This window comes from Rhinatrema bivittatum, chromosome 6 (assembly GCF_901001135.1).
Source record: "Rhinatrema bivittatum chromosome 6, aRhiBiv1.1, whole genome shotgun sequence".
In the NCBI taxonomy this organism is placed as follows: domain Eukaryota; kingdom Metazoa; phylum Chordata; class Amphibia; order Gymnophiona; family Rhinatrematidae; genus Rhinatrema; species Rhinatrema bivittatum.
The window spans coordinates 13240070-13265177 of NC_042620.1; the positions used below are offsets into that span (position 1 = coordinate 13240070).

Genomic DNA, 25108 nt, shown 5'->3' on the forward strand with positions numbered 1-25108 from the left:
TGGCCTGCCTCGGAAATGCCCAACCATGCAAAGATAACCCGGCCTGCCTCGGAAATGCCCAACCATGCAAAGATAACCCGGCCTGCTCTGAAATGCCCAACCATGCAAAGATAACCTGGCCTGCCTCGGAAATACCCAACCATGCAAAGATAACCTGGCCTGCCTCGGAAATACCCAACCATGCAAAGATAACCCGGCCTGCCTCGGAAATACCCAACCATGCAAAGATAACCTGGCCTGCCTCGGAAATGCCCATCGCGCCACTGGTGCAGATGCAATGCTAGTTTATGCTTTCATGGCTGGACCCTGAGGTCCCGTCGCCACAGCATGGAATGACACCTGATTCAGCCCAAGTATCAGGGGGGCTTGACACCTGCCCTCAGGTCGAGCTGGAGTGGCAAACGATTCCATTTACTCCCATGGAATGAACACCCTCAGGCCTGGCTTTGGAAAGACACAAAAACACATTTTTTTTTCCCAGCAAGTCGAGCCTTTTCTCAGCCCAGAAGGGCTCCCACGTGCTTGCAGGTTCAGCCGGGTCCCTGAATGCTGGGGAAAGGAGGAAATTGACCCGGAATCCCTCCCACCCATCAAGATGTAGGGCACAGTTATTTGACTATTTCGGTGGGAGAGTGGGCTGGTGCCCCTCTCCCGGGCATTTTTCTGTACGGTCTGAAATAGGCCCACCCATCAAGAAAGCCTGATTTATGGAAACCCAAGTGTTCAGCAGCCACGAATAGCAGAGCCGAGCCCTAGAGGGCTCAGCAGGCTCTGGCAGGTGTGGGCTGGCTCCTCGCCTCCTTCCTGGGCAGCAGGTGAAGCTGTTCAGGGCTTGCGGCGACCACGCCCGGATCCTGCGCATATGAAGCAGCCCCAGCTGCTCCCTTAGGCTCGCTCGCTCGTTTTGTGCTGCGGTCGCCTGGGAAGGTAAGGTTTAGTCTACGCAGCTCCCCTTTATCGGGTTAGGGTTGGCTTTCTCGGTGCTTTCCCCTGATGCCTTAAGTGGAGGCAGCTTGGCCCTGTTTCTCTCCTAAGGCTTATAAATAAAGATGTTCCCTAAAATAGTTCCTCTAATTAGAGCAGGGGATGCGGTTTATCTAAAAGCTGTAGGGAGCTCAGAGGGAGAGCTTGGCAAAGTCCTCTGAGCCTAACTCTAAATCCGCCAGCAGAGTTAGCTGCAAGGTTTCCCTGCATGAAGCAAGGCTTAGTTAACGCGTTACAGCTTAAGCCATCTTGTGACTTATTCCAGCTCCAAGATCCCGTGGCTGGCAGGTCCCCACTCCTTGTCCTCCCCCAGAGCTGCTTGAGTTAGTATTTGAACGTTAAGCACAAGCATTTCCAGCTGCAATGACCTGCAGTAGATCCGCCCTCCTGTCCTAGTCTGCTCCCCTCAGTAAGTGTCCTTCCCTGTTCACTAGGGAGACTGGGACTCTGTGAGCTGCCTGTGCCAACCTCCCAGTCCCTATGAAGCTTAAACCTGCTCCTGCGGATAAGATGGAGGCTGCTGCCGGTAAAGCAGCCAAGCTCCTGAGGAACAAGCGACGGAAGAGGAAGGAGGCCTACTCCAGCTTTATCTACAAAGTCCTGAAGCAAGTAAGTCTGAGGGATGTGGGGATGGTGCCTAGGAAAGTGCAATAGGGGAGAAGGAACAAGTGCTGTACCGCGGTTACTGAGCACTCAGTGTCAGACCCTGACCTCCAGGCTTGAGCGGTTCTGTCACCTCGGTCTGGGCCTTTTATCTTAGGATGCTACCTTTTTAGACCTTGTATTAGAAATCTGTCACTGTTAAACTCTGCATATGTGGGATCCTGCCTTGGGTGCATTAGGAAAAAAAAAAGAAATGCTTGTGGTAGTGATGATGGAGTTGTGACCAGTTGGGCTTGGTGAAGGGTAAGAGTGAGAGGGTTTTTTTAGGCTATTGTTCTGACCACTTGAGTCTGGATTTTACTTAATGACCACAGTCTCTTCCAAATCCAGGCTAAAGGTGCAGCAGGTGCTCCCTACCCTGAAACTTGCAATCCAATGTAACGAGCCTTGGGCTACTGGCCCAAGGTAATGAGTAGCATCAGTTGGAGAAGCAGGATTTCAGCCCTGGTTCTTAGCCTGCTGCTAAAGTCTCTCTACTTTAGGAAGACTGTGGTATGCTGGCTTCAGCATAGCTGCACTGTCTGGGGCAGGGGGAGGCTGCTGGGATCTCATTAGCATGCGCCTCACACTAGAGGGTTGCAGCATCTGATGGTGAAACTGCCCAGACAGCTTCATCTGTGCTGGGAGCCTCTTCTAACACGACTTCCTCTCTGTACAGGTGCACCCTGACCTGAGTCTGTCTCGCTGGGCCATGGATATCCTGAACTCCCTGAACAATGATATGTTTGAGCGTCTTGCATCAGAAGCTGCCAGACTGGCGTTGTACAACAAGCGAAACACAATCACTAGCCGGGAGGTGCAGACAGCAGTGAGGCTGGTGCTCCCCGGGGAGCTGGCCAAGCATGCCATCTCAGAGGGCACCAAAGCACTGGCAAGCTACACTCGCTCCAGGTGATGCCAGCTGACAACATTGCACTCAAGACTTTTTTTATTCAAGACTTTAATTTGTGATAATAAAGGTGATTTTTTTTTTTTAAAATTGTGTCCTGCTCTATTATATCTGGCAGGTGCCTTGCTGGTCTGGCTGCCTCTCTCCTCCAGGGTAGTGTTCACTCTGTAAGTAGAGTTAAGTCTCAGCTTGGGTAAAATGTAGCCAGAACCCTTTGGAGGAGTGGCAGCAACAGGGGTGATCCCTTCCCCAACATAAGTGGGGTGACTTGCATGGATCCTTGCTCTCAAACAGGTGATTCTACCGCTGCTCATGTGTTCCCTGATGTGGGTGCCTGAGGGCGCTACAGCAGCATTCAGCTCAGGCTTGCTCTCAGCCCACAGCAGTCCCCTTACCACTTCCTCAGCAGGAGACCTCTCTCCTGGTCAATCAGCTTCCCCTGACTTCCACCAGCGCAGCAAAACAATTAATAGAACATAGCCCTCGCCTTCTCCTCTGTCATAAGGTGGTGATGAAATTGCAGCCCCTCCTATTTTTTTTTTTTTTTTTGCAGGCTGTGCCTTCTGCCTCCCCCCCCCCCTCCCAAAAGCATTGGCAGGGGAAGAGGCTGAACTGGCAGAGCTTATTCTGAGGATTAAGGGGCAGGACCAGCAAGCACCCCCCCTCTAACAGGGGGGGGGGGCACCCAATCACTGAAGAAAACAAATTAGTGCTGCTGTTTCTGGCCTGTGGGAGCTGCCTGCATGTGGTGTCCTTGTTATGGACGCAGGCCATGGCATCTTTTTTTTGGGGGAGGGGCTGCTCCTGCTCTGGCAGGCCCAGGAAAGCTGCTGTTTCTGGGGTGGAACTGGAGCTTGGAGCAGCCACTGTTGTGGTCTTCAAAGAAGGCCTCGGACCTGGAGAAGTTCCTGCCCAGGAGGAGAGAGCATAGCCGGTGCCTGGGAGGGGAATGGGTAAAGAGACCAGGAAGAATAAGAGCAAAAGTGATTAAAAAAAAAAGCAAACTAAGAAATACGAAAACAGTAAAATAGCAAAAAAAACAAAACCTTGGCGGGATAGAGTTTTTCTTAGGACTTAAGTTCTTGAAATGTTTTCTAGCCCTTATTGTAGTGTGAGGTTCTGGGTTTATTCCTGTGTTTTCTGTCTGTCTTGATATGGAATAATTGTCTGTCTGTCTGTAGGGTCTCTGTTTCGCTGTCAGTCTCAGGATGGGGTATCGGTGTCTCTCGATAGGAGGTATCTGTTTCTCCCGCTGGAGCCGATGCAGTTGTGTATTTATTTACAATACTTTTATCCTACTGATCAAATTTCCTAAGTGGTTTACAATAAAAGATTCATAATAAAAACAAAGACACAAAATAATTAATATAAAAAAAATCACTTAAAAGCTGTTAATCACCTCAATTACGCATGGTAACATTTTCTACTGCCATTATGTTACCTTTCAGAGAATTTTCAATGAGTTGGGGTTTTTTTTTAACATTTGCTGCTGCTCTACTATTCACACTTCTATTTTTTTTTTTTTATATTTCTTTATTGAGAAGAGGAACTTTAACAGTAGGAATGCAACCAATAAAAAGACTTAACTAATATTGCAAGGCCCAATAAATCTCAAACTGCAATTAAACCAAGCTTTGGACGTATTCTGAAAAAGAAATCAAAACTAAAAGTCAGGATTTAAGTTTTCTTCTGTTTATGGTGATTGAATCAGTCATTCACCCTTACCCCGTTCCATCCATGAACGTTCATCCCAAGATCTGAAACACCCTAAAGAGCCTGGACGAGGTAACCAGGAAGCACAGATCACAACAAATGCAGAGCTTTAGACCATAAAAGAAAATCACCTTTCTCTTGCATCAATGAAGGTCCAATAAAACAAATCGGGAGGCGGTCCCACATAGCCAAGGCAAAAAAACAACAAGGGGACAACCTTATATCGTGGAAGGAATTTTATTAAAAAGCCCGACTCCAGCCGAGTTTCGCCAACCAAGGCTGCATCAGGGGCTAAAAGTTTAAAAATAAAAATACATTAAAATAACAGACAAATTGTCTATTCAGTACAAAACATGTATATAGCTTAATTAAAAAATACATAGAGTTCATATTACCTCAAACCACAGTTGTTGATTATAAGAAACTACATATCCTATGTAGTAAAGATGGACGGCAAACCAAGACCTAAATATACATATAAATTATACATAATCAAACAGTGGAAACAATAAATATAAACATTTATAGAAACATAGAAACACAGAAATGACGGCAGAAGAAGACCAAACGGCCCATCCAGTCTGCCCAGCAAGCTACGCAGTTTATCCATTTTTTTTTTTTTTAATCTCCCCCCCCCCTTTTTTCTCCCCCTCCCCCGTCACTATTGGCTTCCAGCACCCTCCGGCCCCAATTCCCTTCCACCCCACCACCAATGCAGAGAGCAGTGCCATATCCGCATCCCAATGAACATCCAGCTCAATCAGGGGTAGCAACTGCCGCAATAAACGGCCACACCCCTGCCCCATACTCTTACCCACCTCTGTTTTGTTTGTTTGTTTTTGGTTTTTTTGTTTTGTTTTTTGTTTTTTTTTTGGAGATGGCAGCCCTCCAACCTTCCGCTCCGTGAAGGTGGAACACAAACCACTGGCAGAGTGGTTTGTGTTCCACCTTTAAAAATAAAAATCAAGGTATTTTTATTTTTAAATTTTCATTTAGCTATTAAATGTTTATATTTATTGTTTCCACTGTTTGATTATGTATAATTTATATGTATATTTAGGTCTTGGTTTGCCGTCCATCTTTACTACATAGCATATGTAGTTTTTTATAATCAACAACAGCACCGTTTCTCACTTCTCTTATCCAAAGCCCTTATTTATGCCATAATAATGGAATCACTTTTTTTTTTTTTTTTTTTTTGCTAAAGTCAAAGCAATCCTTAACGGCTTGTGGTAGATCTTAATACGCGCGTGCGTCCCGGCGTGCACAAATGGACGTGCTGATTTCATAACATGCGCGTGCGACGGGCTTTTACAAACTCCACGTGGCGCCGCAGTCTGGGCGTCCCCAGAACTTCCTATTCCCCCTGCCCTAGCCTTCCTTTCCCTCCCCCCCCCCCCCCCCCCCCCCAAACCTAACCTACCTGGCCAGAAGTTTTTAATGTTATCCCTTCCTGCTCCTCTGGAGCAGACATAATTTGCGTGCGTGAGCTGGCTGCCGGCACGCGCTTCCCCGGGACAGCGGCTAATTGCTGCTGTCCTGCCCCCTTTTCAGGGCCCGGCACTTAGTCACACACCGGGCTTCACTCGGGTGGCTGGGCCTGTTTGAAAATTCGCCCGGCGCGTGTGAGGCCCGGCCATGCACATAAACCCCGGGATTTGTGCACGCGGGGATTTTAAAATCTACACTTTAGTGCCCCTTGCTGGCAATTTCACAGTATCATCAAAAGAATATAAGCACAACGATTTTCTGCAGCATATTATGGTGACTTGCTATAACTTACTTAAAAAAATCATTACCTCCTCGCCAACAAACGTTATATTTAGAGCAGGCAGTGAACATGCGCCACACGTCTCCTATGGAATTACCACATTTTAAACAACTGTCAGACGTCCATAAATGCATTGTAACTCCCTGTGCTCTCGTTATATAAACAGGATGGAGCATTTTAAACTCCACTTCCCTCAAATTCGCAATTTCCAATGTTTCTAGAGGACAACGCAATCTGCCTGCATGTGTTTTTAGCATTCAGGGGAATTCCCAAATACTCGCTCCGTAGTGCTGCCAATTCTGACAAAAGGACCTTAGGAGAAGCTTCATTTATCTGCCACGTCCACAGGGTTATTTATTTATCGAGCTCTATATAGACCGTCGTTCGGTTTCGCCATCACAACGCTTTACAAAGTTAGTTTATTAAAATCTGGGGCTGTGTCAAAGAAAGCAGTCTTGTTGATGGGTAAATGAGATAACATCTAGATTATTAGGCCCCACTGAGACGCAAGAGTGCCTTGCCTGGAAATGGGCGTAGAAGTCTCTTTCAGGGATATCCCAATTGTTGAAAAGAGCGCAACACTTTGGATTCCAGATCTACCAATTATCCTAAGCAGTTTAGACCCTTTATCTTTCCATTCTGTAAACACCCATAGTCCTAACCGCACGGCGAGTCTGGATTTCCCATCAGGCTCAAAAACGGGGAGGTACATATAGATATATAGATATAGATAGATATGGTGAGCGTTTGTTGAGAAGGCGCCACACTTTCCATGACTCTTGAATGCCATGAAACCAGGAACCCCCTTCTTAGGCAGAGCGAGATGGAAGAGAGAGAGAGCAGCCGGGGCGCAAGGCGCGGTTACTTCTGTCCGGAACGTATCCAGGCTCAGTCCTCCTGTAGATACTGAAGCAGGGGCCGCAGTGTTACACGATCCTAACTCCGGCTAAGCCTGGCCTCCCTGTGCTTCAGACAACAATAAGCACTCCCTGCACCTTTCATTTTCCATAGAAACGTGCTTTCGGCAGATTTAAAACTTTTACGTTCTTTTGTTCTCACCCACAATGGGAACATCTGTAAAAAACATAAAGCATTTTGGGTAAAACGACCATTTTTACCATCGCAAGGCTCCCTGAAAGGAAGAACAGATAAGCCACCCCCCTGGACAGCTATTTTTTTTTACAATCATTAAGGGCCCGGTTATATTTTGCTGATGCAGGTCTTCCTCTGTGTGAGAGAACTGAATTCCTACAGATTTCAGGCCCTGCAAATTGCAATTACATAGATCCCATTGTCCTTTAAAGCGGAGAACGATGGAAATGCTTCCGACTTCCTGCAATTTATTCTTAATCCAAAGAAAACACAGAAATTCTGAATAGTCTTGTTAATTAATGCCACACTTTGGTCAGGGTTTCCGAGGAACAATATGTTGTCGGCCATAGATAGAGATGGGGCAGATGAAACTCCTTTTACAGAAGAGAACGTATGGGAAGAGCTGGGGAAACTGAAAGTGGACAAAGCCATGGGGCTGGATGAGGTTCATCCCAGGATACTGAGGGAGCTCAGAGATGTGCTGGGGGGTCCCGCTGTGTGACCTGTTCAATAGATCCCTAGAAACAGGAGTGGTGCCGAGTGATTGGAGAAGAGCAGTGGTGGTCCCGCTTCACAAGAGGGGGAGCAGAGAGGAGGCTGGAAACTACAGGCCGGTTAGCCTCACCTCGGTGGTGGGAAAAGTAATGGAGACTGCTGAAGGAAATCCAGTGGATCGTTCAACCCGAGGCAGCATTTATTCACCAGGGGAAGGTCCTGTCAGACAAATCTGAGTGATTTTTTTGATTGGGTGACTAGAGAATTGGATTAGGGAAGAGCACTTGATGTGATCTACTTGGATTTCAGCAAAGCTTTTGATACGGCCCCGCACAGGAGACTGGTGAATAAAATGAGAAGCTTAGGAGTGAGTGCCAAGCTTTATTTATTTATTTAGATTTTTATATTCCACTTTTTGGCACTTCAGGCGGATTACATTCACTTAATGTTAGTATGTCCCTATCCCCAGAGGGCTTACAATCTAAGGGGGTTATTTTCCAACTCGCTTTATAGCGTTTTCACATGCGAAAAGCACCTTAACGCATGCTGCAATGCTAATTTTTAAAAGGGGAGGAGTTGGGGGTGGGACTTTTGTAAAAGTGGGCTGGCTTTGCAAAGTGCGAAGCCACATAGGCTGGGGAGGATTGGGGGTAGGGCCGGGGGGGCTACCATAGTAAGCAGCTATTTATGCTACGATAGGAGGCCCACCTAATACCGCAAGGTGATGTTTAGGTAGTAGTGCAGGGGGGCTAGGGGAAACTTTTGCATGCAGAGTGAGAGGTACAAACAGAACAGTGCTCTCTTGTGAAGATTTGATGACCTTCGGAGTGAGGAAACTCACCCAAAGATGAGATTTGTGCAATGTTCTCTCAACCTAGCTTGATGTTACCCAGGTAGAGACTCCATCAAGCTCGGCTGAGAGAACATTGCCCAAATCTCATCTTTGGGTGAGTTTCCTCACTCCGAAGGTCATCAAATCTTCACAAGAGAGCACTGTTCTGTTCGTACGTCACACTCTGCATGTCAATGTGGCCCCTAACCCCCTTATACTACTATCTAAACCTCACCTCCATCCTTAATTAAATGTTTAACAACATCAAAGAGCAATTTGGGATTAAACATTACCCCGTGAATCTGTTTCGCATAGTAACACGGAATTTTGTTAAGAGAGATTTATATTTTCCTAGGGAGTCAGACGACGGGCGTTTGCGCCACTGTTTCTCTAATTTTCTCAGGTTCTGTTTAACGTGTCTTAAATCACCATTGTACCCGGGCTTCTTAGGTTTGGAGGTCTCCCTTTCTTTGTTTATAGTTTTTGTCTGGACGGGGCTGAGGTTTTCAGCTATGTCATTGACAATCTGATCCCAGGAATCAAATGCCGTGGAGGCGTTGACATTATTTACTTCCAGGAGCTTATTTTCTGTTGATTCTGCAAGCACCTCAGTGTCTTGTCTTTTTCCTGAAGGTAAAAGTACGATTATCATCTATACTTTTAGGAGTTGTCTTGCGGAAGTTTATTTCCGCATTTATTAATTGGTGATCAGAGCAGGGTAATACAGCGTGACAAGTGTTGATTAAACAGTTGCTGGTTTTGGCAGATATTAGGTCTGGAATACGTCCTGCTTTATGAGTGGCTTTAGAAATAAATTGGGACAGTCCCAAGGCTTTCATTGTCTCTAGGAAAATTTCACAGGCTACGGTTCTCGCCGTTTTATCTACACGGAGGTTAAAGTCTCCTACAATTATGGCACAATCCAGCTAAGTTATTACCCCCTGTTAAATGTAATTTTCTAATCTTCTAATGTTTGATGTAAACCGATGTGATATGATCTGTCATGAATGTCGGTATAAAAAAAAGAATTAAATAAATAAAAACATACATTTGTCGAGAAGAAATAATTTATCCTGGTGTAAACTCGTGGGAAACTTCCAATTACTCTGAGCTCTAAAGTAAGTAAGAGCAAGGCGTGGTCTGAATAAGGAACTTCTCTTATCTCACTTCAGAATTTTATCAGACCATGGTTCTGAGGCTAAAACGCAGCCCAGCCTAGAATAAACGTGATGCACGTGTGAGTAAAAGGTAACATCTACTTCCTCTGTCTTTATCAACCGCCATGCATCTGTTTCTAGTAGAGAAACCTACTCCTATTTCCTTTCCATGTTTTTGGGGCTGTTTAGCTGGTTTACAGTCCAATGAAGGGTTATTTATCCATCGTGATGAAGTCTCCCCCCATTATGCACAGATAATCATCCCAATTTCATACCGCAGCATCCAAATTTGAAAAAAAAAACATCCCGTGTGAGTATGAGTTAGGCGCATATACATTTACTAGCATGGCTTTTCTGCCAAGCTGAGCACCGAGTACAATAACGTAGCGCCCACTAGTGTCAGTAAATTAATGTTTATTAACTAACAGGCCGATCCAATACTGTGCACCAGCTGCTGCGCAAGGCTTAACGCGCGATTGGACGTGCATTTTGGATGAGCGTCCGTAACCCCCAATCCAATACGGGGATTAGCGCGTCCAAATCACCATGGAGCTAGTAGCGCTCATCACATGGAAATTCGCGTAGATGAGGCTAATCAGCTAATCCCCGAGAGCCAATACATTTTCTGTGCAGCCAACGCGCCCTATTGCAACGCGGCAAATGCTATGCCAGCCCGGGGCTGTCAGAGAAGCACGCCGCGCTCAAGGGTGCACTGACCAATAAGAAAGATCCTGCTTTCCGTGGTTCTCCTAATAGTACTGTAGTGGTACTAAGAAGGAGGAACAAAATAAAATAACATTTAGTTAAAAAAGAAATAAAATTCTGGCCGCCCAATACAGGATCCAGGCCGGGTATCTCGTGTGTGTGTGTGTGTGTCTGTCTGCCAGTAGTGGGAGAAAACGGACGCTCGTACATTGGCAGCCACCTCTCCTGTGTGCCCGGCGCCGAGGAGGCGCTGGGGACGCACGTTTGTCCCTAGCGCCTCCTTTAATATTGGATCGGGAGCCCAGGAGAGGCGGCTGGGCGCGCGTTAGGAAAGCGGGCGCCGAACCCCACCGAGCACCCGTTTTCTGCGCACGATTATTGGATGGGCGAACACCACGCTGCCTGGCAGTCAAAGGTGAAAAGCAAGAATGGCCTAACCACGCTCTACAGCGTTTTTTTTATGTTTGGAATCTAACCGATGCGTTTCTCCAAGAAAAACAATTCTGACCCTCTTTTTCTTAAATCTGATTTAAAAAAAAAATGTTTCTTTTAAGGGGTGAGCGTAGGCCTTCTTCACTGAGGGATGTAAAATGAACCTGCACTATGTCGAGCAATGAAGCCTTTACGTTTGACAGTAAAAGCACGTCCCCCGCCATGCCTTCTGTGAGGGAATTCAGGGTTAGCAAATCTTAGGACAACATCTGCAGCACGATCTGCACATTCCTGCATGCGAACGCGAGCAATCCCACGCCCAGGCAGGAAACCTTGAAATTCCTGCCTCTACCTGCTCCTCTGGAAGGGAAGGTGTTGCAGTGCCTAAGTCGTTCCTTCTTCTTTCTTCCTTTCAGCGATCCTGGAGACCTCCCGGACCCCACAGATAATGCTCCATTTCAGAAAAGGAGCTCAAACCAAACCCAACCTCTTGCAGGTCATCTCCGCGTCGTTCCACAGGACCCAGGGTTAAGCAAAAACAACCAGCATCGCTGCCCCTTGGGAGAGCGCAGTCTGTTTCACCAGCAAGGGATGACTCGCTCAACTTTGTTCTTCCCAGTGATGGTCGTCTTCGTGTACTCAGGTCTTGGGGCAGCCAGATTTGTCAGCTGCCTGTTCAGGACAAATTTTGAGACCCTTTTTAAGCGACGTTCCTTGACGTCGTCAGCACGCATTCAGATCTACTTTCCTCAAAGGCTCAGTCTCCCAGCTGCAAAGTAAAACCTTGCACCTCCTTCCAGAGCTCATTACCTTGCCTTCGCTGTTGTGCAAAACCCTTAATGTCACCATGAAATTAAGTCAGGGGCAGGCGTTAATTTTTTAGATTAAAAATGTGCGCATCGGGCGCATTTTTTTTTTTCTTTTTGCATCGGGGGGGTAATAGCCTCATCAACATGAATTTACATGCGATGGGCACTATTAGCTATATCCTGGTTAGGACGCGCGTTTTGGACTCACTGATCCCTTAGCGCAAAAATAAAAGTCGCAGGAGAGCGGGCAAGCGCCTGCTCTCCTGTGCGCGCGATTCAGTAAAAAAAATATTCAAATTAGGGCCCACGGTAAAAAGAGGCGCTAGGGACACTAGCGCATCCCTAGTGACTTGTTTTTGACAGGAGCGGCGGCTGTCAGCGGGTTTGACAGCCGGACGCTCAATTTTGCCGGCATCGGTTCTCAAATCCGCTGACAGCCATGGGCTCGGAAACCGGATGCCGGCAAAATTGAGCGTTCGGTTTTCAAGCCGCGGGCCAATTTAAATTTTTTTTTTAAATTTAAAATTATTTTTAACTTTCGGGACCTCCGACTTAATATCGCCATGATATTAAGTCGGAGGGTGCACAGAAAAGCAGTTTTTACTGCTTTTCTATGCACTTTCCCGGTGCCGGCAGAAATTAACGCCGACCTTTGGGTAGGCGCTAATTACTGAAAGTAAAATGTGCGGCTTGGCTGCACATTTTACTTTCTTAATCGTGCAGGAATAACATGTATTTGCAGACTGCGGGCGCTATTAGTTTTGGGTGGGGTTGGATGCGCGTTTTCGACACACTATTACCCCTTACTGAATAAGGGGTAAAGCTAGCGCATCAAAAACACGTGTCCAAATGCGGGTAAACAGTGCGCTCCGCCGGAGTGCACTGTACGGTATCGGCCTGAAGGTTTTTTGGATGCAGGTCAAGCAGTGCACTCGGCTGAGCGCAATATATTGCATCGGCCTGACTGTCTTGAAAATGCGAGTATTTCACAATTATTTGATGTGGCTTTTCACCCGGAGGCCTCACTGGCCCCACCCAATGCGCTTTTGCTCTGCCAAAATTTGTCGTTCTTGTGTGCTCGCTCCGAGAGCATTCGGCAGCCAGACTTCACAAAAACGTGATCGGCCTTCTGTTTGATGCATAAGTTGTTTCTCCTGCCTCTCTTCTCAAGCTCGTTGAGTTTTTCAGTAAGAGCTTTATTCTGGGCTTTCAGGTCAGCTACAGCATTAGCCCTGCGGCCTTTCAGCGCTTTCTGAGTTTGAAGCTCCAGAAGATTCAAAACTGCTCGCCCGCGGATGACTGTAATTTGCTAAGTTGGTCGGCGATCGCCACGGAGACTGCCTTTGTAATACCGCGGATGGCTGCCTCAGTCGGCCCCATTTTATCTTCAGTAGAGGGCCCCCCGGTTCTCTGTGGGCGCGCTGACAGATCTTGCGTTAAGCGGTATTCAAAACCGTCCATGCCCTCCTCCTCAATTCTCCTTAGGGCAATGTCTTGCGATAATTCTTGGGTTTGATCTGATATTTCAAAGTTCTTCGAGGGAGTCCAAGGAAGCGCGTGGCGTGTGCGTCCCGCCCCGACGCCGTCATCACCGGAAGCCCTCGCTCACACTTCTAGGCCTAGGAAATGCCATAAGCTTGGTTAAACAGCATCCCGGCTGAACCCAGGAAAGGATGTTTATTTTTTTAAATTTCTCCTGGTACTGAATTTGACAATATATGGACCCTGGATCATAAAAAGCCGCTCACCAGGTTGGTTAAGTCGTATATGTTTGTAGGATGGAACATCTAATAATAATTCTGCGCTTGATGTGCGTGCCTTCTCTGCGAGCAAAACTTATTCCCAGTGCAGGAAGGGGTTTTGTGCGCAGGAAACGTGCGTATCTCAAGGAGAGTAACACTTAGCGCTCTCGCATGGAAATCCCACGCAAATGAGGGCACTAAGTATTACTTCCCCATGCAGAGAAAAGTACATCAGGCCAGCGCACATTCTCTAGCTCTGGAAACTTAACGCGTGGGTCAAGGCTGGAGTTAAGTTTCCAGCGCTATAGAAAAAAATAATTAAAAAGGGGAAAAAAAAAATCCAAGCGGGTAAGTGGCAGCAGCTACCACCATGCCACCTAACTCTGACTTATCCAGCCATACAGCAGCGGGAAGCAGCAGCCAGGTAGCCGGATACGTCAGCACTTAACCGGTTATCTAGCATGGTCACCGCTCCCTAGCCGTTTAAGTACTTTATCCAGTTACATAGCAGTGACCCATGCCAGATAAGGTGGATAAATACCGATTTATCTGGCAGAGAAGTTGGTATTTATCTGACTATGTGGCACGGCGGCTGCCAGCCCTTGTAGACACCTCCCCCCTCACCTGCGTTAAAATGTGCATTTTTAACTCCTGATGCATTAGCATATCATTAGCTTATTGCATTGGGAGTTAGAAAACAATTAACCTGAGTATTAAAAGTGTGTGCTGGAAACCAGCACTCAGATTAGTGCATCGGGCCCCTCTGTCGGGCCGATACAGTAAACCTCGCGGGAGAACCGGCGAGCGCCCGCTCTCCTGGGTGTGCGATTCACTAAGCCAAGGCATGCAAATTAGGGCCCGCGGTAAAAAGGAGGCGCTAGGGACACTAGCGCGTCCCTAGCGCCTCCTTATTGACAGAAGCAGCGGCTGTCAGCGGGTTTGATAGCCAACGCTTAATTTACCGTCGGTTGTCAAACCCGCCGACAGCCACGGGTTCGGAAAACGGACACCGGCAAAACTGAGCATCCGGTTTTCCAACCCACGGGCAGATTTTTTTTATTTTTGGGGCCTCCGACTTAATATCGCTATGATATTAAGTCGGAGGGTGTACAGAAAAAGTTTTTTCTGCTTTCCTGTACTCTTTCCTGGTGCCAGCCGAAATTAACGCCAGCCTTGGCAGGCGTTAATTTCTGAGAGTAAAATGGGCGGCTTGGCTGCACATTTTACTTTCTGTATCGCGCAGGACTAATAGGGCCACCAACGTGCATTTGCATGTTGCGGACGCTATTAGTTTCGGGGGGTTGGCCGTGCATTTTCCACACACTATTACCCCTTACTGTATAAGGGGTAGAAATAGTGCGTGGAAAACGTGCGTCCAAACGGGGGCTAACAGTGCGCTCGGCCTGAGCGCACTTTCCTGTATCGGCCCGTGTGTGTGTTTGTTACTCCTTTCAGCAATCTGAAGTGAAACAAACTGGGAGCTTTGAGCCACTGATTGGCAGTGTGGCTGTCTGGTGCCTATCCTTCATGTGTGTGTGTGTGCGCGCTGTATATTAGCATAACATAAACCTATCTTGGGGGAGGGGGGTGCAGGCTTAACATGTTTGCTCACCCCTGTTCTAGGTGGCATTGGTTTCATTCTCTTAGGTGCTGGTGCTTCCTCACATGCTCTGTCACCAGGGATCCGGATGGAAACTTTAGAATTGTTGCTAAATTACCTCCCTGCTGCATTCACCATTTTAAAATCTCCATTGCGTCCAAAATGTTGGCGGACCCAGGTAGGACCAGTGCTTCCATTAGGTAAACTGGATGGTCGCCTAGAGCATCAACATTTTGGGGGTGGTAAAATCCTAATAGTGTGAGGCCCAGAGGGGTGCTCTGCCAAAGATGGAAGAACAGTCCTAGACCCACTGAAGTGCAGGATGGAGTGCGGACCTGGAGTCACTGACAGAGCAGGAGGGAGCCCCGTGCTGGAGTCACTGCCTCTGTGGGAGGGAGCCCCGTGCTGGAGCCACTGCGGGAGGGGGCCCCGAGCTGAAGCCACTGCCACTGAGAGAGGGAGCCCCGTGCTGGAGCTGCAGTGTTCGAGGGTGCGCAGTTCTGGAGCCACTGCCTCTGTGGGAAGGAGCCCCGTGCTGGAGCGGCCAGCACTAGGTAAGTAGGGGGGAGGAGCTGCAGGACCAATCGCTCTTGCACCGCCCCCGGATCGAGGGACAACATCGCTAAATTGGCTGCAGTGCCCAGAAGAGGAAGCTCTAACTCCTCCCCTCGTGACGCCTGCGCAGGAGTCAGGTGATCGGTGACGCCATAACCAAGATGGCGGCTTCCAGGGCGAGGCACGTGTGGTGAGTAGTGCAGGAGCTTCTCAGGCTCCTTTCCCCGGGCGAGGTGAGAGGAAGATCGGGTGGGACCTAGTTAGCTCCTCGGCGGGGAAGCAGGCGGGACCGACTGCTAGCTCCGTCCTCCTTCCCCGGCACAGCCCAGCTTTCACGATCGTGGAGGAGCTCACCGGGGACGGGATGAGAAGGAGCTGAGGGATGATGACAGAAAAGGCCGAATTGCAGTGTCCCTGTCAGCAGTTTGCTCTCATGGCAGGACGCGATGACAAAACCCCTCGAAGCGAATTTTGGCTCTGACCTCAGCTCCTGTATCTAGCAAGGGAGAGGGCGGGAGTGGCGAAGATACGAGGCCTGGGGTCCTGCTTTCCCCAGGGGGGACTGGTGCTGGGAAGGTCCCCGCCTGCTCGCTGTAGGATCGCTTTGCAGCGCCGAGGATGGTGCACCGGGGCACAGAGAAGGGTGAATGTGGCTGTGTGTAGCGTTTTCAGACAGCAGGTCCCGTTCATCAAAGTCTCCATAAATAAAAGTTTTATAACGGGGCCGTAGGTGCACATGGCTGCGTCGGGGAGACCTTCCCTGTGCAGTTAGGGAGTCTCTGCTTATCCCTGGCTTTTTTGGAGTCTTACTGTGTGTCAGCCACTGCCAAGCTGTTTATGCCTCCACCACACTTTCTCCTCGGAAGCCGCTAACATTTCACTCTGCTGCTGCCATCGAGGGGCCGATGCAATCAAGTCGCGTAGAAAGCAGGCGCTAAATAGTCACCGTATGTTCTCTTAACGCGCTTGCGCGACCCTAGCGCCTCCTTGCTAACGGGAGCCCAATAGGTTTCGTGGCTGCTGTACACCGGTCGCAAACAGATGCCGAGTTTATCGGCGTTGTTTTTCCTTACCGGCGGTCAGCCACGGACACCAACGCTGATAATCCCGGCGTCGGTTTTCGTGATGGGTCCGACTGTCAATTTTTTTTTTTTTACATTTATTTCTTTTATTTTTCATCTCTTTTTTTTTTTATGAGCACAGCTATTAACACCTGTTCCTGGCAGGCGTTAATAGATGATGGTTAAATATGCGTCCCAGACTGTATATATAATCTCTCTCTCTTTTTTTTTTTTTTTTTTGCATGGGGAGTGAATGCCTAATAGTGCTCTTCACATGCAAATGGAGACCAAAACTAAGAAATCAAGAAAGCCTGGGCTAAGCACAGGGGATGATTAGCTGAGAGGGATTGAAGGTGAAGTAGCCGTGTGCTATTAAGAGGAAGGGGTAATGCATGAGATGGGCCCAGTGCTCTTGATCTGCTTTCATGTCCTGTATCTTATTGCTTTTGTCTGGAGGCCCTTGAGCTGGCACAGGTTTACATGGTAAGAAGAGGATAGGAAGGTTTAGAATTTTGTCTGGCAATGGATCCTCACTAACTTTTTATTTTTTTAGATAATCTGGGTGGTCCTGCTGGTGCTGCGGAGAGCAGTTGACCCTTGGCTCCGAGCTCTTGAGAGGAAGAGGATTATTCAAGCTGTCTCCCCCAGTCTCTGCGACACTCAGCCTGTGCAACCTCAAGTCCAGTCGCAGGCCCTCGGATCTCTTTCATGCCCAGTATTCCCAGTCAGTACCTCTCCCCTTGTCATGGGTCTTACTGTGAGTGTCTGGCCTCCTCCATGCCTGCACCGCACTGCCAGTCCCGGATTACTGCTTTGGGCCAGGGAGCAGTGATACTGATAGCGTTTACAGAGCCAGCAGTGAGTAAGGAGTAAAATAAATCAATAAAAAGGTTAGGAAAAAAACCATTATGGAGGTAAGGGGGGAGTGAAAGAGGTTCCCTCTGCTCTCCTTCACATCGCTGGAGCGTTTTCTGCCAGCCCTGGAGTGGTATTTCAGCTCCCTGTCACGCCTTTTCCTTCTGCTACAAGGGTCTTGCATGCCCTGGTGCCAGAAACCAGCGTTTAACCAGCCGGGAGCCTTGCTCTTCAGTCGGGCTGCTCTGATTATTGAAGACATAAAACAGCGGCCCAGAACCTTACAGGAATCTTGTCCTGGAAGAGAGGCCGAGGGGAGCAGATTTCAGGCTGACACAGCTGCCTGTGATCCAGAAGGAGCGTCTTGGCTGCAGCTTTTGGATGTTGGCTGTGAATTTGAGCACCGATTCAGCGCAGCAATCATCTTTGGTTCCCATTCCGTTCAATCCCTGCCACTGGAGCCTGAGGAAGCTGCTAAATCCCTGCTTCATCAGGATCCTAGGAGGACTGAAAGCAGTGGGCTGCAAAGAGAGATTGTAAGCTCTTAGGGGCATGGACTTACTTGAGGTACAGACAGCCGAAGAGCAAATGATCATCAGAGACCCATGCAGCTGTCACACTGATCCACATAAAGCATGAATACAGCAAGGACAGCTGAAGAGCGGATCTTCATCAGAACCCCATACAGGTGTCACACTGATACATGTAAAGCATGAATACAGCACAGACAGCTGAAGAGCAGATCTTCATCAGAGCCCCATGCAGGCATCACACTGATACATGTAAAGTATGAATACAGCACAGACAGCTGAAGAGCAGATCTTCATCTGAACCCCATGCAGGCATCACACTGATCCACGTAAAGCATGAATACAGCACAGACAGCTGAAGAGCAGATCTTCATCAGAACCCCATACAGGCGTCACACTGATCCACGTAAAGCATGAATACAGCACAGACAGCTGAAGAGCAGATCATCAGAGTCCCATGCAGGTGTCACACTGCTATGTATACATAAAGCATGACTACAGCATGGACAGCTGAAGAGCAGATCATCAGAGTCCCATGCAGGTGTCACACTGCTATGTATACATAAAGCATGACTACAGCATGGACAGCTGAAGAGCAGATCATCAGAGTCCCATGCAGGTGTCACACTGCTATGTATATATAAAGCATGAATATAGCACGGACAGCTGAAGAGCAGATCTTCAGAGCCCCATGCAGGTGTCACACTGATACATGTAAAGCATAAATACAGCACAGACAGCTGAAGAGCAGATCTTCATGAGAGCCCCATGCAGCATGGAAATCTAAAGTGCAGATCTTCATCAGAGGTCCATTCAGATGTCACACTGATACATGTAAAGAACCACCAATGCTCTCCAGACACTCCTTACACCTCCTCAAAATGATCTCTGCACACTGTCCTCACCATACTCTCCACTCACACGATCCTCACCCCCTTTGCCATGCTCTCCGCACACATTGTCCTCACACCTCACTATAATCCCCACACAGCCCTCCCACCCCCTCACCAGTGCTTGCCATATATTGTTGCTCACACTCACCATGCTCTCTGCACACAGGATCCTCACAATGATCTCTGTCCTCACACTCCACCATGATGTTAGCCACAGATACTGCCCTCATACCCCCTCACCACACAAACACTTTGCTCACACTTGTGCACACTTGGACAGAGCTAGCAGTGGTTCCCTGTACGTACCTGGATCAGTCCAGACAGTGGGTTATGTCCCCAATCCAGCAGATGGAGTCAGCACAAGCTTTGAGGGGGCGTATCCATATATACTACTACCCCCTCTGCAGGAGTTCAGTATCTTCTGACTCCAGCAGATGCGAGTAGGGGAATCAGGCTTCCCCTCTTTTTCCTTCACTTTCTTGCTTGATTATGGCTTGTTGTTGTCTTTTTCTGTGGATCAAGTTTGTATCAAGTTTGTATTAAGTTTAAAAAAAAAAAAAAAAAAAAGGCAGAGTTCTTTCAACTTCTGGGGAGTGGCTTATCTTCCTTGTCTCTTCTCTGCGGCCTTGCTGTTTATTTCTCGTTGCAGCCAGGGGTAAGTTTGTTTTTCCTTTGTAGTTTTTTCCTTACAGCTCAGCCCCCGGTGCCCGCGAAAGCCGGTGGAGCCGGCCTCTTCGCTCTTTACTCCCTCACCCGCGGCCATTTTACAGCTCCTCATGGGCTGCTGAGCCATTTAGGGAAAGATGTCTGGGGCGGGTCGTGTGGCCAGGAAGGCCCCCCCGCGGCACCCTCCTCTATTTTCAGACAGCGGGCAGTGCGGGCCGACCGGGCCCCCCCGCAGCGGCGCCTTTGTGCGCGTGGCCCCCCCCGTGGCTTTTTTTCTTTTCTCCTGCAGCGATGCCGCGGCCGTCCCGCTGTGCGGCCTGCAGAGACCCGGGGTCCCGGATTTCCCGGGAGGGCATCTGTGCACGATGCCTTCCCGGGGGGGAAGGTACCTCACAGTCCCTGACTGATTTCTCTTTTTTGCCCGGGCGGTGCGGGCCGGCCACTCCGCCATTTTTGGCGGGAACGGCGGCCATTTTACATTCTGAGCGCCCTGAGGCGCAGGCCACGAGGGGGAACGGATCCCTGGAGGCCACGAGGGAGAACGGATCCCTGGAGGACTCTACCAGCGGGGGTGTTCCCCCGATTTTGGTGCAGGAACCAAGCACCCAGAGCCAGGGAGCAGGAACCACGCCGCCCCCGAAGCGCACCCGAGCAGGCCGGGGTTCTCTCCGGAGTTTATCCTGCTCATGCATACCGCTTATCTGCAGGGGCTGGAAGCACCTGTGGGACCCCCCCCCCCCCTTCCTAAGATCCCTCGGATGTCGCCCTCGACGCCGGCCCCCCCCGACCCTCCGGGAGTGGGGGCCTCCCGCCTTCCTACCCGGGTCCGATCCACGCCCGCGGCAGTGGGGGCGGTGCCAGACCCAGCGGGACATGGACTTGACCTCCCGGACGGGGGACAAGGGGACGGCACACAGGAGGGGGATGATCCGCGTACCCTACGCCTCTTCCAGAGGGAAGAGCTGGACGACCTCATCCCGCAGATCATCCAAGAATTAGATTTGGATCCGCCACCAGACCCGCCTGCCCCAGTAGCTCTCGCTGTCGTCACTTCTTCAAGGAAGGGAGATCCTGTCCTGGCGGCACTCCGGCCGAGGGCTCGGGCTTTTCCCATTCATGACTCGTTTTTACAACTTCTCACCAGGGAATGGGACACCCCGGAGGCCTCCCTGAAGAGCAGCCGGGCTATGGAAAAGCTGTACCCGCTCCCCGAAGATTTTCTGGACCTCATCAAGGTCCCAAAGGTGGACTCCGCAGTGTCGGCGGTCACGAAGAGGACGACTATCCCAGTGACGGGAGGTGCGGCGTTGCGGGACACACAGGATCGTAAGTTGGAAGTTTTCCTTAAGCGGGTTTTCGAGGTCTCCGCTCTGGGTATGCGGGCGGTGATGTGCAGTTCGCTTGCCCAGCGGGCTAGTCTCCTTTGGGTGCAACAACTCCTCACGTCTCAGAACCTGCCGTCCGATGAGGCTGCCCAGGCAGATCGGCTAGAAGCCGCAGTGGCGTATGGGGCGGACGCCTCGTACGACCTTTTTCGGGTCCTCACAAGATCCATGGTTTCGGTAGTGGCAGCACGACGACTACTGTGGCTACGCAATTGGGCGTCTGATACGTCCTCTAAGTCCAGTCTGGGCTCTCTTCCCTTCAGGGGCAAGTTCCTCTTCGGGGAGGATTTGGACCAGATCATCAAGTCCCTGGGGGAGAACGCTGTTCATCGGCTGCCGGAGGATAGGTTTCGACCATCCAGAGCGTTTTCTTCTTCTCGGACCAGAGCCAGAGCGCAACGGCGCTACAGGGGCTACAGACAGACGGGATCCCGGCCATCCGCCCCCAGGTCTCAGCCCTGGTTGCGCGCCTTCCGCGGGCATCGGCCCGCACGCACTACTCCCGGAACCGGGAACCCCTATACCAAGTCTTCACAATGATGCCAGTCTCGCCCACTCCCCTGTCCCCAGGATTGGGGACCGACTAACGTATTTCTAAGCGGAGTGGGCACGGATCACCTCGGACCAGCGGGTCCTGGATACCATAAAACACGGCTACGCATTGGAATTTGTCCGCCCCCCGCAGGGAAGGTTCATCTTTTCCCCCTGTGGCTCGGACCTCAAGAGAGGAGCGGTGCAGCTGACTCTGGACAGACTCCGGGAGATAGGCGCTACTGCGCCCATGCCCTTCGGAGAGGTGGGCTCGGGCCACTATTCCATCTATTTCGTCGTACCAAAGAAGGACGGTTCCTTCCGGCCTATCCTAGTCCTCAAGTCAACAAATCCCTTCGAGTCGTTCGGTTCCGCATGGAAACGCTCCGGTCAGTGATTGCGGCGGTGCATCGGGGGGAGTTCCTCGCCTCCCTGGACTTAACGGAGGCCTACCTGCACATTCCCATCCGCCCGGACCACCACAGTTTCCTTCGTTTCAAAATTCTGGACCAGCATTTTCAGTTCACGGCTCTCGCGTTTGGATTGGCGCCGGCGCTGCACACCTTCACCAAGATCATGGTAGTTGTGGCGGCAGCTCTCCGGAAGGAGGGCATCCTGGTTCATCCTTATCTGGACGATTGGCTCCTCCGGGCGAAGTCATTCGATCATGGACGCTCAGCGGTGACTCGAGTAGTACGGTTTCTACATTCCCTGGGATGGGTAGTGAACTTCTCCAAGAGCTCCCTCATGCCCTCGCAACGCTTGGGTTTTTTTTTGGGGGCAACTTTCGACACCCTACTGGGCAAAGTTTTTCTGCGCCAGGACAAAGCTCAATCCTTGCGGGATCACACACGATGGTTCTCTGCGTTACCAGAGCCCACCTCCTGGGACTACCTGCAACTCCTGGGAGTGATGGGGTCCACCATCGACCTTGTACCTTGGGCTTTCGCGCACCTCAGGACCTTACAGTGGGCGCTCTTCTCCCGTTGGAAACCAGTATTGCAGGACTATCAGTTGATTCTCCCGCTCCCACAGAATGCCAGGGACAGTCTGGGATGGTGGTTGGTTCCGCCGAACCTGGCCCGTGGCATGTCCCTCGATCTGCCAAATTGGGTGGTGGTGACCACCTATGCCAGTCTAGCAGGCTGGGGTGCAGTCTGCGATCGAAGCGCCACGCAGGGGACGTGGTCCACGGTGGAGGCGAAGTGGTCAATCAACCGTCTGGAAACCAGAGCGGTCCGGCTAGCTCTGCGACATTTCCTCCCGCTTCTTCGGAACCGAGAAGTCAGAATCCTATCGGACAACGCTACCACCGTGGTCTACATCAACCGACAAGGAGGCACGCGCAGCCCGCAGGTCGCGCTCGAGGCGGCGCTGCTGATGCAATGGGCGGAGCGTCATCTCGTCCGGCTAGCAGCCTCGCACGTCGCCGGTGTGGACAACGTCCAGGCGGACTTCCTCAGTCGTCAACTGCTGGACCCGGAGAGTGGTCTCTCTCCGACAAAGCAATGCAACTTCTCGTCCATCGGTGGGGGGCCCCCCACTTGGATCTGATGGCGTCCGCTCTCAACGCCAAGGCTCCACGCTTCTTCAGTCGCCGGAGAGAGCGCGGAGGGAGTGGATGCCCTGGTCCTCCCGTGGCCGCCATATCTTTCTTTTCCACCATGGCCCCTGGTGGGCAGGATGCTCCGCAGAATAGAAAGCCATCAGGGGACCGTGGTTTTCGTCACCCCAGAATGGCCCAGGCGACCCTGGTTTGCGGACCTGCTACAGCTGGTGATCGACAGGCCAATCAGGCTGGGGCACCTCCCCCAGCTCCTACATCAGGGCCCAGTATTTTTCGAGCAGGCAGAATTCTTCTGTCTTGCAGCCTGGCTTTTGAGAGGCGCCGCCTCCGGCGTCGGGGCTACCTGGAGGCGGTAGTATCCACGCTATTGCGGGCACGAAAGACATCGGCCTATGTTCGAGTCTGGAAGGTGTTCGAGCTGTGGTATACCAGCCAGGCCACGAGACCCGCTAAGGCTTCTGTACCTTAGATCCTTCAGTTTCTACAGGCGGGGGGTGGAAAAAGGGCTCACCTATAATTCACTACGGGTTCAGGTGGCCGCCCTTGGTTCGCTGTTGAGCGATGGGGGCTCTCTTCTACAGCATCCTGACATTGCTCGTTTTCTCAAGGGTGTCAAGCATATGCGTCCTCCGTTACGGGACCCTTGTCCCTCCTGGAGTCTTAACCTTGTGCTTTGCTCCCTGTCGGGACCACCGTTCGAGCCGCTGCGCAGCGCAACGATAAAGGATCTCTCTCTCAAGACTGTATTTCTTGTGACCATCTGTTCCGCTCGATGCATCTCGGAGATGCAGGCTCTGTTGTGTAGAGAGCCCTATCTCCGTTTCTCCGACTCTGGAGTTTCGCTTCGCACCGTTCCCTCCTTCCTTCCGAAGGTGGTTTCTGCATTCCATGTGAACCAGACGGTGGAGTTGCTGTCCTTCTCTTCCTCAGAGCCGAAGTCTCTCCGTCTCTTGAATGTCAAGCGCACTCTGCGCCTCTATCTGGAGGCTACAAATGAGTTCCGGACCTCTGACCATCTCTTTGTACTCTGGGCCGGTCCTAAGAAGGGGTCTCAGGCCTCGAAGACTACCATTGCCAGATGGCTGAAGGCCGGCATTGCTGCTTCTTACATTGGGGCGGGTCGGACTCCCCCACCCGGAATCGTAGCGCATTCTACACGTTCTCAGGCGGCTTCCTGGGCGGAGGTTCGCTCGGTATCCTCGCAGGAAATTTGTAGGGCAGCCACCTGGAAATCGTTACACACGTTCTCGAGGCACTATCGTCTGCACCTCGCCTCTTCAGTCTCTGGACACTTTGGCGAGCAGGTTCTTCGAGCAGGCCTCGCAGGATCCCACCCGATTTAGGGAAGCTTGGGTACATCCCACGGTCTGGACTGATCCAGGTACGTACAGGGAAAAGAAAATTATTATTTACCTGCTAATTTTCGTTCCTGTAGTACCATGGATCAGTCCAGACGCCCACCGCGTTTGGGTTCTTGATCCTGCTCAGCTCTGCGCTGCTTCTTGCTCGCAGTGTTCTGTGTCTTCACAGTTGTTTCTTTTCGCTGTTTTTCACAGCTCCCTACAAGTTGGTAGGATGTTTGCAGTTACTTGTTGCGGTTACAATTGTTTTCATTATCTGTTTCCACAAACTTGATCCTTCGGGGGTTTCTACTCGGGCTTTGATATACTCGATACTGAACTCCTGCAGAGGGGGTAGTAGTATATATGGATACGCCCCTCAAAGCTTGTGCTGACTCCATCTGCTGGATTGGGGACATAACCCACTGTCTGGACTGATCCATGGTACTACAGGAACGAAAATTAGCAGGTAAATAATAATTTTCTTATACAGCCCACTTTTTATTTTTTTTAAATATGGTTTAATCCTGGTTTGATCAGGGTCCAAATAAATTGTGCCCCTGCTGGCAGCAACCCCTCAAGTTACAGAAGCTCTGCACCAGAAGGCCAAGAAGACACCTCCTCCGGTTCCGGCTCACGCGCAGTGAATGAACGCATGGTGTCACGGGGAGCAGGGCAGAAGCCACTCTGATCCCAGGTTTCCTCCAGCAGCTCCCGTCGGAGACGGCCTCCATTGAGCCTTCACGTGCAACGCTTTGGGGGGTTTCCCGTCCTCTTATTGCTGTGACGGTGCTCAGCCATGCACTAGGGCAGGGTAACCCACGCTTTTTGACTGTGTGGA

General features: G+C 50.4%; 1 protein-coding gene and 1 non-coding gene across 2 annotated transcripts; both read left to right on the forward strand.

Annotated features, from left to right (window-relative positions):
* Positions 1–776: 776 nt before the first annotated feature.
* LOC115093395 (late histone H2B.L4-like) lies at positions 777–2624 on the forward strand. Its single transcript, XM_029605059.1, has 3 exons — positions 777–927; positions 1419–1593; positions 2306–2624. The coding sequence occupies exons 2-3, from the start codon at positions 1465–1467 to the stop codon at positions 2540–2542; spliced, it is 366 nt and encodes a 121-aa protein (XP_029460919.1). The 5' UTR covers positions 777–927; positions 1419–1464; the 3' UTR covers positions 2543–2624.
* Positions 2625–15813: 13189 nt separating this feature from the next.
* LOC115094768 lies at positions 15814–15927 on the forward strand. The gene has a single exon (XR_003857621.1). It is a non-coding gene; the product is annotated as a small nucleolar RNA SNORD89 (small nucleolar RNA).
* Positions 15928–25108: the final 9181 nt, after the last annotated feature.

Excerpts from the sequence above, each read along its gene's own strand:
- LOC115093395 (XM_029605059.1), top strand. The coding sequence starts at position 1,465 with ATGAAGCTTAAACCTGCTCCTGCGGATAAGATGGAGGCTGCTGCCGGT. Across the intron at positions 1,594-2,305 it reads TCTACAAAGTCCTGAAGCAA|GTGCACCCTGACCTGAGTCT; the intron begins GTAAGTCTGAGG and ends CTCTCTGTACAG.